The 15,353-nt window shown below is 39.7% G+C and overlaps 1 protein-coding gene across 1 annotated transcript in view; it reads right to left on the bottom strand.

The window, feature by feature from the left end:
- Nucleotides 1-15,353, bottom strand: part of ASPG (asparaginase) — a 45,810-nt gene that overhangs the window by 22,078 nt on the left and 8,379 nt on the right. Inside the window, 5 exon segments of the mRNA XM_084208518.1 lie at nucleotides 2,388-2,573; nucleotides 4,096-4,208; nucleotides 10,332-10,458; nucleotides 11,516-11,599; nucleotides 13,061-13,186. Of these exon segments, the coding sequence (XP_084064644.1) occupies nucleotides 2,388-2,573; nucleotides 4,096-4,208; nucleotides 10,332-10,458; nucleotides 11,516-11,599; nucleotides 13,061-13,186 (636 nt within the window).

Consider the following 15,353-nt stretch of genomic DNA (forward strand, 5'->3'; position numbering starts at 1 on the left):
GACAAGAACAACTGAAAAAGATGACCTTTTAACTTATCTTTCTGGTAGTTAAAAAATAAAATGTCTGAACAAAGCAAAAAGAAGAAGGATCTTTGCTATGATCAGCAAGCCTTGTAAGTGTACAAGACAGCAAAGGCAAAGGAGATTTCAGATCTCTTGTCATTAAACTGTACCTGGGCAAATCACAGATCACCTTCTTTGTCATAATGTGATGCCTCACAATAAAGCATCTTGAACTAGGTTCTTTGCACTGCATTTTACTTTTAAATACCTTGTACACAAGCTACAGCTTCAAAACTTGTTGTGGCTTAACTAATATTTTCAGCAAGATACAGAGCCTTAATTAGCTCATTAACCACCTCCGGGAGAGCCGGAGTAACATTTTTTTAAAGTCTCATGGGAAACCATATACAGAGAAGGTGAGAAATACTTTCTGTCCTGCAGAGCTAACCAAAGAACAGTTAGGGCTTTTTCAGTGGGTTTGTGAAAGAGGAGGTGGAAGGGATTTCCCAGCTTCCTTCCCATACCTAAAGTCCCCTCAGTTATAAGTTTCTACTGTGTAGATGGATCAGAGGCCAGACATTCAGGTAATTAAAACAAACTCTTCAAGGGAAGCCAGGGACTCAGCTGACCTACCTGACTAGCTCAAATAGTGAAAACTGGCACAGCCATATGCAAAGACCTTTGAAATATTTCATTTAAAGAAAAATCAAAGTAAAATTAACATTACAGCAACTTTACAGCATTCACTTATGATACTTCCTCCACTGAGCCGTTCCTCATGAAAAGGAGAAGGCATTGAAAGAATAAGTGTGAAGTAATTTTGTAGGACTTGCCTTGGTCAGTGTTCTCTTCACAAAATGCCAAGAAAACAGGGCAGCCTCCAACAACTGATGCTGAAGCAACATAGTACAAACTCCATACCAAAAATGGAAGCCAGAAGGGAACACATTTCTACACAGTCTTAAAGTGGTTCAATAAGACCTGTGCAGAATCTTCTAATTCAGTGTATCAACAGTCTGGATCAGAGTGCAAAAAGCCATTTAAAGTGTCTACTTGGAAAATCTTTTAACCAAAGCATAGGAAACGGGTTTTCTTTGTCTTTCCATAAATGTTAGCAGTTCATTTCAAGCAGAAGAGCACATAAAACCTAGGGTTCATTTTCATGTTGTTTTTCAAATATAAATTTGGTGTCTTTTATTGACTTAACTGCTTTTTCCCTTCTGAGTGAGCTGTTCTATATCATCTGCATATTCCTACAGTATTTGCTACAAAGCACGAGATCTTTGCAAAAGTCACTAATTCGCAAAACATCTCCATAAAGTTATGCAAGAGTTATACCAATATCCAAATAATTGCCCAGATCAGAAAATACCAAGTTTGGATACTAAGGAGGTGTAAAGAAAGTCTTACAATATCCATTTGTATTGGATACTCAAAACAGTCCTTGTGCAAATATTATCTAAAGCTGTGTCAAAACCAAAGCTAAAAGAGGCAGGTTTCAGCACCAGACCAGGATATTTAGGCTTGCCATGCAGTCAAAGGAGAGGCTGGCTCTGCCAGACGGGTGGTTGCTCCCAACAAAACCAGGTGTCCATGGCAGAGGGATGAGTCACCCTCTGGTAGTGCTTCTTGGCTATTTAATATCTGGTCCTTTTCTAAAGGCCAGTTAAACCAGCTTCCCTCCCACTAATACATGCAGCACATATTCTTATACAGCTTTGTGCTCTTATTAGTCCCAGTGATGTCGTGTTTTGGTACACAACTTGTGGCAGAAACACACTACAAAATTCGCTGAATATTAACAGTATGTACACAAAACCTACTTTAAGCCAACCCTCGTGGGTTAAACTAAACTGATTTCCATTCTTCAATACAGACGATTCCTTCTTCAATCTCACCCTGAGTTCAGTTGTACTTCCAGTCAAATAAAGAACTGGGATTTGGAATACTGCTTGCATCTACAGGCATTCTTCATGCTCCTACATTGTAGCTAAGCAACTGTTATCCTATCAAATACTACTCTATTTGATCATCTGACCCCTAAGCTAGCTTTTAGCTCAATGGAATCCCTCTGAGAGAGATACTACGGATCTAATGCAAAGTATCCTGGAGTGCTGCACATGACAGGAGCGAGCAATCACTAATTTGGGATTTGAACTGCCTGTTTTGACTATTCAGACCAGGAGTAACAGGATATTGTTTGTAGATATGTGTTTAAATGCTTCCAGCTTAAGATTTTTCAGATGTAGTTATTTTATGAGCAACAACTTTAGAGTTAATTAACCTGGTTTTATACGCTGGGACTAATGGAAGTTTAAAGCAAGTATGAGTGGGATGTTTGTTTTCCACAGCAGTGGGGAATGAAGTGGTTGCACACCCCTCACCTGCCCTGTTGCATAGACTGTTTTAACAGCCCCACGCAAGCACTGCGTGCAGTTCAGGATCACCACTTTGCGTTCAGCTGCTTTCCTCAGTTCTTCCAGCAAATCTTCTCTCTTGTCTGGGGCATTGCCACTGCCATAAGTTTCCAGTACTATGCCCTCAATGGGAGGCTGAAGAAATGCTCTTACCTGGTTAAAAACAAGACAGGGAACAGAGACAAAAGGTATGTTAGGTCATCCTTAAAATTTTCATGTATGGCACAGCATTTTTAGAAGTGGCCTATTCCTGCTATAGTCTTACAGGCTCTCATTCCTGCTATAGTCTTACAGGCTCTCATGCCTTACAGTCTTCTTACAGCCTTCTGTGTTTCCCTTTTGTAATAACTGAGACTGTACAATAAGCTTTTTAAAAATTAGACTTTTCCTCTCTGGCCTCCTTTAAAATTTCTGGAGGGTTAAAATTTAAAATAAACTGTTTTGTACAGTCATTAGCTGATGTGAAAAAGGATGCTATTGATCAAGTGCCATTTCCAGGCTGTACTGTTGCACCACTGTTTGGTGCAACAAAAAGGTACAGTTACACTTATGAAATAAATGTTGAATTATTAACTGAGATTAGAACTCCACACCCTTGCCCAGATTTTTTTTTGCTTTAGCAAAGAATTTGGTTAACCAATGTTTGCCTAAGAGACAGAGCGTTTCACCTTTCAGGAAAGAACATTCGAACGAAGCATGAAGTTTTTTTAACCCCAAACCAAATTGATTTAACTCAGAGACACTTATATATTCTGGGCCAGTTGACACTGAAGTAGATATTGTGCCTCACTGTATGAGAATGCTGTCAGAGAATGCCTAGCAAAGTCCTCTTCCTAGAAAGATGTATTTTCAACAACCTAGATATTTCCTTGCTGATCGCATATGCTAAATGCAATACACTGTAAACTCCCATGAGGCTAACTATGCAGTTGGTGTTTTATTGCAAATATACCACCCCTCTGTCTTTCCATCTGTTCATATTCACCTAAAAAGAATAGTGATATAATTGGGGAGTGCTGCTTAAACTACTGGATTCAATTTAAGAAGGCAAGAGCCACAAAAGACCTGTCAATTTAATGGAAACTATATTTGACAAAAATTTAAAGATTAATTTACCTAAAATCACAGTCTGCAAAATAATTTCTAAAGGCAAAAAAATTGCACTTCTCATTTTCAGCAGCAAAATCACACTTTTCATTTTCAGCTCTGTATGAATGCTGAGGGTCATGTGAACCATCAGTGTAAGACAAAATGAACCTTGAAAAAGAAAACAGAGTTGTAGGAATAATCATACTACACCCACCATATTGTCTATTCTTTGACAAGATATCTATTAATAGGCCTCAATATGCACCAGGATAATATTTTCCCAGTCTCTGTAGCTTGCACCTGTCTAGAAAACCACACCTGACCTATTTATGAGTCCTGATAAGAAATTAATCTTAAGTTCCAGAGCCCAGGCAGTTTAGACAAAAGATATTTGAAAAGCTTTTATCATTTATGGCATATGGACATAGCCTTTGAATGCCCTGATATTTCAAATAAATGCTTATCAGAAGAAGACAGATTCTTTCCCTCCCCTCCAAACCCCAACCATTGCTCCAAACAATGCAGCTTTCCTACAAGTATTTGAGCATCACTTTAGCCATTTCCAAAGTGAAGTGGGGACACTTACAGCAGCGGCAGTGATTCCTGGGAAGATTCGCAGAAGTCCAACATTCCTGTTCATATTGGTGTGAACTCGGAATTTCTTTTTGGTATTGGCTCTCCAAACTGTTTCCCAGTTTACTGTTAAAAGAAGGGGCCTTTTTAATTTAATATTAAGACATGCTATTAAGTATACTTGTAGTACTTGATTCTCACAACTCTGATTTTAAAATTATTCTTAGGGAGGGAATTCATGAAAGACAACGCACTTTTTAAAGAGGAAATGAAGGTCCATTTAAGACAGAAGAATTAGCAGCTGGTCTGGCATAGGTGAGATATTTACTTGTCATACACTGACCTGAACTTCACTGTTAAGTAGTTGACCTGATACAAGCCTGGATTCATGTCTGGAAAACAGACCTTGATCTTCTCAGATGTAAGAGATGACAAATGCACTTACTGTTGCTGCTAATCACCTCCAGAGTTTATTAGGTAGTTATTAATGATTAAATAAAATAGCAAGGATTCAATTAACTCTGATTATACATTTAGAGCCAGAAGCCAGCTGTTTAACTAATAGTTTGTTTGTGTTGCATTATTAGAAGCCAAGTCATGCATTATTGATTTCAAAATTTTACTACTTCAGTGTAGGAGCGCAGCATTGGTAACGCTGACGGCTCCTACAAGGCAGTGGAAGAGGTTTAACAAACAGCAGCCAACAGCTCAGAGCATTGTGCATGAAGATAGATCATGCTGTAAAGCTGCCTGCTTTTTCTTCATGAGTTAAGCTTTTGAGATTTTGGAGAAACTCCCAAGCAGCAAGACAGATAAAAGATCTGCGTGCATAATAACGACTCGCTCTCAGCCATGCAGAGAGTTACTCACACCAATTACGGTTGCAATTTCTTGCAATCAGCAGACAGCCACTTCCAAAAAGAAATATAAAAACCAAGAATAAATTTAAAAGTCTCAATTGAAGCCTGCTCTATTGCCATGCTACCAGAGATACTAAAAACTACACAATCCATTAAGTCAGGACAAAATATAGCATTCTCCTATAAGACTCTATGAACTTTTCTTCCCTGTCAGCAACTAGAGTCTCTTCTTTCTAAAAACTGCCATACACCATTAACCAGGTCACAAGCAGTTGGCTTGGCGTTGTTTTATTCGTCCAGTCACATTTCAGCACATGGATTCCTACTGCCGTGGGAGTGGGAGAACAGAAATATAAACCATTTCTGCAGCTTCATTCTTTCTGATAAGCTGTCCAGCATGATTCTGAAACCACCTGGCTGGACTTAGTAGCTATCCAAGTAGCTCTCAAAGGCCTCCAAGAGCTTTCCAGAACCATTTAGAGACCTGCAGGAGTAACCCAGGGAAGTGCAGAGCCTGTGCATTTGTTCTGCATGAGGTTCATGGGCCTGGCAAACCACATTCAACATGAGCACTGTACTTGAAGAAGTAGCATGGTTTAGCAATAAATACATTCCTTAAGCCTTCTAAAAATAGGTTAACTCTTTAAAAGCAGCCTCCTCTATAAGAAGGGATGGCAATAAAATTGTATCACAGCTTGCTTTTCTTTTATCCTCCATAAGGTAGGAGTCCCTGCCAAAACTCCACAAATGCATTCTACTACGTTTGGCAACTGTGAGCATCCCTGATGCCTGCAACCAACTTGAAGAGTGAACTGAGGAAACCTGCCTTGGCATGGAGCACTAACACACTGCCAAAAACAGAAGACCAAGGAAAGAGATCAGAGGACAGGTTCAGAAGTCAGACCTACACCAGGCCTATACCTGTACTCTTGGAGTACACTCTACCAAATAACATCTCCAAGATAAATTTAATGCATGCAGACATAGTATAGTGATGTAATTCCAAATTATATTAAAAAGAAGATAAAGATTGCCCTTCCCCTGAGTTAACATTCGCTTGGTCATGAACCTTGTCAGCCTACATAACGTGTTTGGTGCTGCAGACTCCACAGATGTCAGTTTTCCATTTGCCAAACAAGTCTAAAAGGCAGAACAAAAGGCAAATGTGATGCAAGAGCCAAAGACAAACAAATATACATAGAAGACCCACTTCATCTCAGATTTACTCAGAACTGCTGTAAGCGAGGCAGAACACCACGCAGGGGAAAAAAGAAATTAGAACACACCCTCTGCATCCTCCATCTCAAAGTTTACATCCCCAAGAAGGAACAGTATTTATGTCACATAGGTAAGTTCAAGCATCTTCATTGTACTGAATAAACCAGCTGTCTTGGTGTGTCATGTCACACAGCAATCTTCTTTTTTTGTTAAGTCAAAGAGCCCAAGAACATAAGAATAACTAACAGTTCTTAAGTAAGAAATTAATCTACAAGCAAGTGAAGTGCAAAAAGCTGCATCTCTTGGTGTTCACAACTTTTTTTTATCTTATGGATAAGAGTGATTAATTAGAGATACTCAGTTTTGGCACAGCACAGAAAACAGTAACCTGCTCTGACTTGGGTGGCCTGTGCTTGTGAAGAGTTTAAGTGATACAGCACAATGCATCATGTAAATGTGGATGCAAAAGTGAGGAACAAACATAAACTAGCTTCTGGTGTGGGACAGCAGAAAGAATGTTTCTAAAGCAGTGTACATAAAGAAATAATGGCTATTTACATACTATACTTATAATGGCTTGGGATAGATCGCTCTATTCAGGGAGACTGCATTCAAGATATTAAGGCCTTCTGTTTACACTTCCAAACCAAACCATCATATAAACAATAGTCTGATATTTCCAATTTCCCTCTCCATACCAAATACTATAGCCTCTTATCCTGGGGTGACTTTATGATGGTTGTATCATACTGCCAAATTACTGCCAAAAAATTACATCCTTATCTTATGCAGCTTTATTCACACATATACACAAAATACAGTGATTGGGTTAGTGCAAAAAACCAGCAACCTGACTTAAAATAAAAGTAACTCTACCCAGATCAGAAAGCAGAAAATCCCCCTGCTGTTAACACAGTGCAGGTTTCAACTTATAACAGGAGAGCAGCAACGCAGAGCGACACCTCCCTTAGGAGTGGTGACTGAACTCCGAGTTATGAAATCAAACAAGAAATACAGCTTTTCTTGATTGCAGAGCTGCAGACAAACAGCAGTGCTCTCTTCTCATCTCTCTCTGCAGGGCTATGGGTGAGCCCTACCATTATATAAACTGCCCCAGAGTTCACTGCAATTCATGGCAGCAGCAGCTGAGGGGTGGGAAGCACAGGCCAACCTATGGCTGCAAACTACAGGAGGCAAACGAGTACAGACCCCCTTTCTTGGCAGTTTGCTATAAAACAGTCAACATACATCTCTGGGAATTAATATTTCAACTGACTGGTGTCATTGCAACAACCAAGATGCCTGCTTAGATGGGAGCAGGGATGGGGAAAGCACTCCAGTGAAGAGAGCTGGTATATGCCTTCATACATAAATGACCTAGGCTTTCTATATAAATAACCAACCAAGATGCACACTTGGCCAGTGACTAATAGCTTCTCTCTAATAAGATTTGTGGGTAGATGAGCCCAAAAGGGCCTTCTAACTGTCTGCTGCTGTGCCACATCTGCTCACACAATCCCACAGGCTCTGTCCTCTGCACAGGTGTCTCTCATCATATGGTCCCATACACGTGCACCACTCCAGAAGTTACACACATGTGGGATGAAATAATTCCAGCACACTAACAAAGCAAGTTTCATGTGTGCTTCATTAGAACAATCAAGAATAAAGCAACCAATTACAAAATATGCTGAGAATCTTTACAGATCTCAAGAGAAATAGTCTTCCTTGTCTCTTCTGTTTTCAAAATATGGGAGAAATCAGGTAATGTATTTTATCTGATAACCTTTGAAATTTTAGAAATATTTTTTATTATTTCCATACTGTCCATTTCATACAGAGATTTCTGATTCTCTTGCAAAAGTATTCCCCATCACCACTTACTCAGGAGTGGGCTAGAATTTTTTCATTTCTTACAGGATTTTCTTGTGCTAAGTTGAAAGGCCTAAGGAAGCTGATACACTTGCTCATTTAGAACTGGGTAATACAACTAACTCCTAGGCATTGCTAACACAGCTAAGGATCTGGCTGAGAACATCACCAGTTACGGGATTAGAAATCCACTGGGAACCTCATCTAAAAAGGGAACAGGATAAGAAATGGATATCATAAATGAAGCAGAGAACTGGAAGGGTAAGGGAGGAAAAAGGACTAAGCTTCTTCCTCTCCTCTCTAGCTCTGAGGTAGGCTGTTACCTTTATGTGCTTTGCTGAGCAGTGAACAGCATGTCTTATTCCTGTGCACCAACCTGTGATCCCAGTATGCTCCCCACTTCCTCCATCCTGCCACCTCTCCCCATCTGCTTCCCTGGAATTTTCATTCCCAGCTTTGTTAGAACCAGGGAGCCTGAGGAAGAGTTTCTGCACATGGCCTACTCCTTCTGGCATCCTCAGGCTGCTCTCTATAATGCTGAATCAGCCAGAGTCAGCCCTATCTACAGGTGGATTAAGACATATTATATAAAGTCATTTGGAAAAAAAAAAAAAGTTAAAAGATGCTAGATTTGTTTGGTTTGTTTTTAAAAGCCCAAGTGGTTCCTTGTCTCCATGAAAGCTTCATACAAGGACTGTACAAGCAAACTCAAGGGAGACAGAGATGTTTCAAACAATTACTTTGGACAAATAAAGCAGCACCAGTAGATTGCCCTTACTATAAACTATGTTCTTTCAAAATGAAACAATCCTTCAATAGTGACACTGTCATCTTGGATAAATGATGCTACTCTAACTGGGTAATCAACTGAGGCAAATAAAAATAGAGCCTATCACACCATCAGTTTTTAAATCAGAAATCCCCACTGATCCCAATGAGGCATTTACTGAAAAGATAATGGGTCCCAATATGGGCCAAGGGAAGTGCTTAATAACGTTCTCATTTTTCTACTCTAGACAAGGAATCACAAACAATTCATTCAAATCCATGAGAGGAATAGCATGCAATTTGCAGCTTGATTTCATTATTGATTGGTCAGTAAACGGAATTTATTCATACCCTGTTTGATGCAGTTCATAAAAGAAGATTCTCCCCAATTTACTGCAACAATCAACTGACAGCATTTCTGCTGATTTCAGAGACACAGCGCAACAGTGGCAGACTTTCTACCTGAGTGATGTCTTACAGGCAACTAGAGTATTTCACAGGCTTCCTCAGTTTGTATCTGGCTGCAACGAACTTTGATCCTGAAACTTTGTTAAGTGACTCCCAGTCTTTAGGTGGAAGGGAGAAGTTTATTTTTCCAGATTGCAGAGTGCCTTTCTCTAGAAGTAGAACCCGTTCAGAATGGCACATTGCAAGGCACAGGGCTAGGTCTCCTACTGCCACTAATGGCACTTGGCTGAAGAATTCAGGAACTGTTCCCATTTTTTTTCTAATAATGGAGACTGTCACCTAGTCTACTCCTTTTTAATACCTATTCTATACAAAAGCAGCTCACATGTTTTTTAAAACTGTACTTTAGTATGTTTTCTGGCAGCTCCTCATTTGGCTAGATTCCAAATGTGTCTCTTCTTCAAAGAAAGCACGCCATTTATCCAAGAACATTTATCCAAAAACATTTTTTAAAGACTTTGCAAATGGGTACTGAAACCCTCAGGTAGTTTTTCCCCTTCTTAAGAAAGAGACACAAAAATTACAGGGAGCCTGAGTAAGTTTGGGGGAAAAAACCCACTTTTTAGGTCTGCTATCAGTGTTGTTTGCAGTTCAGGCAGGTCCTAAATATCCAGTAAAACATCTTACACAATGACATGCAACAGAGAATCTGTTGAAGCTACAAGTACTCTGCAATGACTTTTTTCCCTGATTTCAGAGCACAGCATGGTCATTAATGAGATGAAACTTTTTGTTCTTTCAGTCCAAACTCCCTCATTTTATCTTTGGAGCAAGCTTTTTTCCGACACAGGGGCAACCTTCCCTCTGGTTAATCTGGATCTTTAGTCAAAGTCAGCCTAGCTAACATCTATATTCAACAGATAAATGCAGTTGAGTCACAAAGTCTCAGCCTTACTAATATTTAAACAGATTCAGAGCAGATGAAGTGAAGTCAAGCTAGAGGACTTTCAAAGATATTTGACTTTAAAAACGATGTTTCAACTACATAAGCACAGGCTCTTTTCAGCTACAGTTCTATTGCAGGCAGCATAAATTACACGGCTTAAGAGATGATGTTGCTTACTTGTAATATCAACCTCAGCATTTGCAAGTGGAGGCAGGTTAGGTGAGGAAAAGGCATTGAAACTCCCAGCATCCACCTTAGTCACCCTATTTCCCCTGTACAGTTTATTATAAAAATACAGGCACACCTGCAAGACAAGTAAAGAAACAGGTCTATGAATAAGCCAGTAATTAAAAGATGCAGTAGATAAATACTGTAGTCCGTCCTTTACAAAGTGTTTTTCTAAATCTTTAAAGCAACTCAGAGGCTAGTAGATGTTTACAAGTCTAACCCTTTCAAAAAGTGTTGGCACTTCTGTCACATATTGGTTTAAGAATTTAAGAACAAAATTAAGTTCAAGTTAAGAGCTAACTATTTTCATAATCCTCTCATGAGGTTTACTCTAGGACACAGCAAATTTGCCTGAGTCCGCTTCAGAGATGGAGGAAAGAAACAGTGTGAGCTTTTTAATAAATTCATCAGTTATGTATAAATTCAGTGTCCAAAACATAACAAAAGGCCTGGTGAAAATGAGGATAACTTCTAAGAGTTACCACGCATAAATAATTATGTTCTATTAAAGTTTGTCAATTTGAAGGAAAAGAGATACCTCAAAGCTGTTATCAGTTATTAAGATCTTGGCCAGTCAGCTGTTGCTGTTGTCTTACAAGAACTGGCTTTGGAAGAATGGCAGAAGTAAAATAAGGTGTAACCTGACCCATTTTCTCTCTGAGTTTTGAGCTGCACAGCACAAACAGCATGGTACTGAGACTATGGAGGTACCTCCATGTTCACCAGGTCTATCACTCTTGACACTTCAGCCTTCAGGAACAGAGCTAGAAGACACTCCTACCAGTTCTATAGTGACTGGAGAAGTTCAAAGTAACATTCAGTTCAATAACAGACTTACAAGTTTTTCAGATCCCACATACTTGCAAGAGAACCTCTAGTCTCATGTCTGCTGCAGCATACATTTCAGACTTGAGAGTCTTTCTGGATTGTGTATGGACAAATGGAATATGACCAATGTGAGAACAGCACATGCTTTGCCACGCAAGCACTGTTACCTCAGTTGGAATCCATGAATCTTCCTGATAATTCCAGTAAGGAATCTTCCTTACTGCCTACCAGATATTTAGTGAGTGTCTGTGTCCTGACTAGAGGGAGAAATGCAGCTTCTTAGATGGTCTTCCCAGCAAACAGACCTCAGGAATCACGAATTGCCCAGCCATCAGCAGAGCCCCCAGAAGGTTGTCTCGGCCGTCATTCTGCAGCTCATAAATGGGCACCTGAAGAGCAGAGACTGGAATTACACCCTGGCCCTCATGTAAAGCCTACACAGCAGAAAAAATTAGTCCAACTTATGCAATACAAATACATGAATAATTTATGTAACAATGATTTATGACAAAAAAAGTTTTCCTTCTTCACCCAAACTATTTTAGACTGCAGCAGATGGCAAGACTTCTCTCTCTGCTTAACAGAATTTTGTAATTTAAGTGCTTAAAAACTAATACAGAGATTTTTCTAATGTGATTAAGAATATTAACACTGGTTCAAAAAAATTTAAAAACTAGCAAGTAGGCATAGTTAAAAGTGATTGAGCATAGGAGAAGTGATGATAGAGAGGAAAAGCAACACCCCAGAACATACAGAACTGTCACCATGGTCTTCAGAACAGCTCTCTTGCACCATCTTTCCTCATAGCATAGTAAAACTGAGCCAGCAGGTTATTACTGACAGAAAAGGGCAAGATTAAAACCAGAAATTTAGTCTGCTGAGTGATGATTTCCAAGCCTTTTCAGACTGCCTCTTTATTAAAAGAGAGTGCTTCTTTCAGCAATTATTAAAAAAGAAAATCACATGCTCCCTTGCTGGATCATATGTCAGATACATCTCCAAGCAATAAAACCAAAAAGAAAGCAAAACTTTGACTGATGTATCATGACTAGGCTGCTCCATGTCAAGACAGCAAGTGGGAGCCTACTCCTTCCTAGACTTTTGTATTTTGACTTCAAATAGACCACATGTGAAAGGGAAGTTATGAGATTGGGGAGGGGAATTTTACAATGTGATGTTTCATCTTTCCTTTGAGATTAGAGCAGTATTTTACACTCAAGCAAGCTATTCTAGTAAGACAACCCCTCCTCCTCAGACAATATGCAAAGGGCTGATCTCCAGCTAAGAGAATGAAAATTAATAAATGTAGTCTTTAAAGGAAAGGAAACAAACCATATTAGATGCTTTGTGGAACAGAAATGATCAAAAATGCATCTAATGGTTTATTTTTTTTAATTTATAAAGAATGCAACAACGAGTAATGTAAGTTGAGATAACAACTGATGAAGTAAAAAATACTCAGCTTCAGGGCTTTTAAAGAAAAAGAAGACAGCTGACAACCAGTGGCCACCTGAGGCTGGAAAAATGCTTCTCATATAAACTGATTAATACACAATGGCCAATGACAGGCTCTTATGTTTTTCTCTGAAGCATCTGGCCCCAGCCATAATGAACTCCTGGTCTGATTTGGTACAGAGTTGTGAAGTCATTAATGATAAAATTATGGGGCAGATCCTCAGCTGGTGAGGATCATTTCTCACTCATTTCTGTCAGCACTGTGACCATCCACCCTGGCCAGGGGCCTGGCCTGCACTGCTAAGCTGTACAGTGATAATCAGGATACAGCCAAGTTCTGCATATAAAAACCAAAAATGAGGATTTCTGCTTCAAGTTCAAATTAATTCCATTACCTGAGATCCTGTCAGAACAATAGTTTTGCCCAGGTTCTCACACATGAAGGACAGGGCTGAAGCTGTGTACGCCATGGTGTCAGTACCGTGCAGGATCACAAAACCATCGTACTTCTCGTAGTGCTCCTGCAGGGGGTGAGACAGTTTTCACACTGTTAAAGAAATGCCCTGGCACCAGCAGGTGAGGTACACAGGGCACTACTTCCACTGATGCAGGCAACAGCACAATGCCTTATAGGGTACCACACATACAACTCCTCCTAAACTTACGCTGTTTCCAGTCTAAATACAATTAAGGGTTAATCGGACACTGAGCACTAGAGCTGGTAATTCTGATTATGGAACAGTCAAAGAGGTTCTTCTGTGTATACATATTAATGCAGCGTTTTTAAACCAGAAGACTCCTAATTAAGAAAAGCTTAGCAATGGCTTTAAACAGGAATGTTAACATATGCAAATTAGTCGTATAGCCTGATGTCTTGTTGCCGCTTTTACTTTAGGGATTACACCATTTACAGGAACAGATTAGGCAAACCAGGGCTATCATAATATAGGGGAAAAACCAATCCGTTTAATCCATGGCAGACAGGCAAACTACCAGTGTCAGAGTGCCCTCTTCTGATGGAAAGCCGTCCTTTCTATAGCAGAACCTGGGGGAGAGGCTTCTTCTTCATTAATGGACATTCACCTGCTGGTTTTTGAGAATGCCCTTACACTATCAGGCACATGCACTATCAAAATAAATTTTTAAAAAAATTTTTATCTACACACAATTCCACACAAGAGGTGGGTTTTTGTAATGCAAAGCCATGAATTACACTCCTCATCCTGTGACAAGTTATCTGCTGGCTTTTGGAAGAAAAAGGAATTGGTTCAGTTAATTTAAGAATGATGGACATAGCAAACACTGCAGGGAGACACACTGATGTCTCTGATGTAACTTGGTAACATGGAAAGGATTACACAGAACCCTAAGCAGATATATGACATGCCAGCATGGGGAGGAAATAAAAGGTTTAAACAAGATTTCTTTTCAATTACACTAGGCACACACACTTGGCACCTCCTGATAATAAGGTCATGTCCAAACTCATTTGTAGGTTCCTACTTGTCCTTTTGCTATTTCTTCACAGATACTCATGTCTATCTACCTGTTGCTACCTACTGGAAATTTCAGGGGGGTTCTGCTTATCTCTAACAACTGAGCCAACACAACTGCCAGTGTTGCAAGGTCTCTCTGCAGGCCAAATACAATGTGATGCAAAAACTGTACTGCATCCATTCACCAAGGCAGCAACAAGGTAAGGAGGCTTCAAGAATGGCCAAGAAATAGCCACCTGTCCTCTATAAATCAGTACACTCACAAGTACTTTCAGTCTTGTGAACCTTATCAGATGCAAAAGAATTTAGTTCAGTTTAAGGTTCATAATGGAAAATATCAGGTTGCCAATTAAGGACATATCCCACAGAAACATCTTGGAATGATTTAGTCTGGAAAATCATCATCATGTTAGAGCTGTGGCAGACAAGTGTCCAAGATGAACACCAAGTGGCAGTGTCTGTACACAACCTGGAGAGTTCCTTTTTTTTTTGCCTTCTCAGCAATCTTCATTTGGATTACACAAACTGGGCATACAGAGAACCAGTGTACAAGAAAAAAAAACCCTTTTTTTGTAATAAAAACTAATATGCCAGTAAGGGAAAAAGGTAAATTCTCTCCTGCTCAGCATGGGATTGCTTCCTTCTCTTGGCCCTGGGCTTTTCCCCAGCTGCACCCCTGCTCCATCCTAGAGACTTTCCATGTACACACCAGCTCCATGTCTTCTTTGCCTGGACAAGATGCATTTGATAGGACAAGCAACCTCCCAAGTTTGGTGGTTTCAGGATGAAACCTGAATGCTGAACTTTCAGCAGCATTCCCTGCATTATTGAACTGTTCACATGCATTGCTAGAGCGTGCTGGAAGAAGGGAATTTACACTTTAAAGCCCACTATCACAGAGTGGAAGAGCAGTATCTTCCTAGCCCCACGGTTATTTATTTCTGTCAGCTATGTATGAATTCCTGGTGTGAAGCATTTGAAGTGTTTTGCAGTTTTGCTTTTTTTAAAAGCACACAGCTAAGTTCAGACAAGGGACAGGAGCACAGAAATGCTGATTTATTTTTTTTTTTTAATTCTAGAGAAGGATGTAATGAGTTTATCTATCTATGCAGAAATACCTAGGGCTTTAAACATTTTCCACTGTGGGAAACCTAACCATGGTAGCAATTTTTTTCTACTGGTTGCAAAGCTA

This window comes from Fringilla coelebs (genome assembly GCF_963513975.1).
Source record: "Fringilla coelebs genome assembly, chromosome: 6".
NCBI classification, from domain to species: Eukaryota; Metazoa; Chordata; class Aves; order Passeriformes; family Fringillidae; genus Fringilla; species Fringilla coelebs.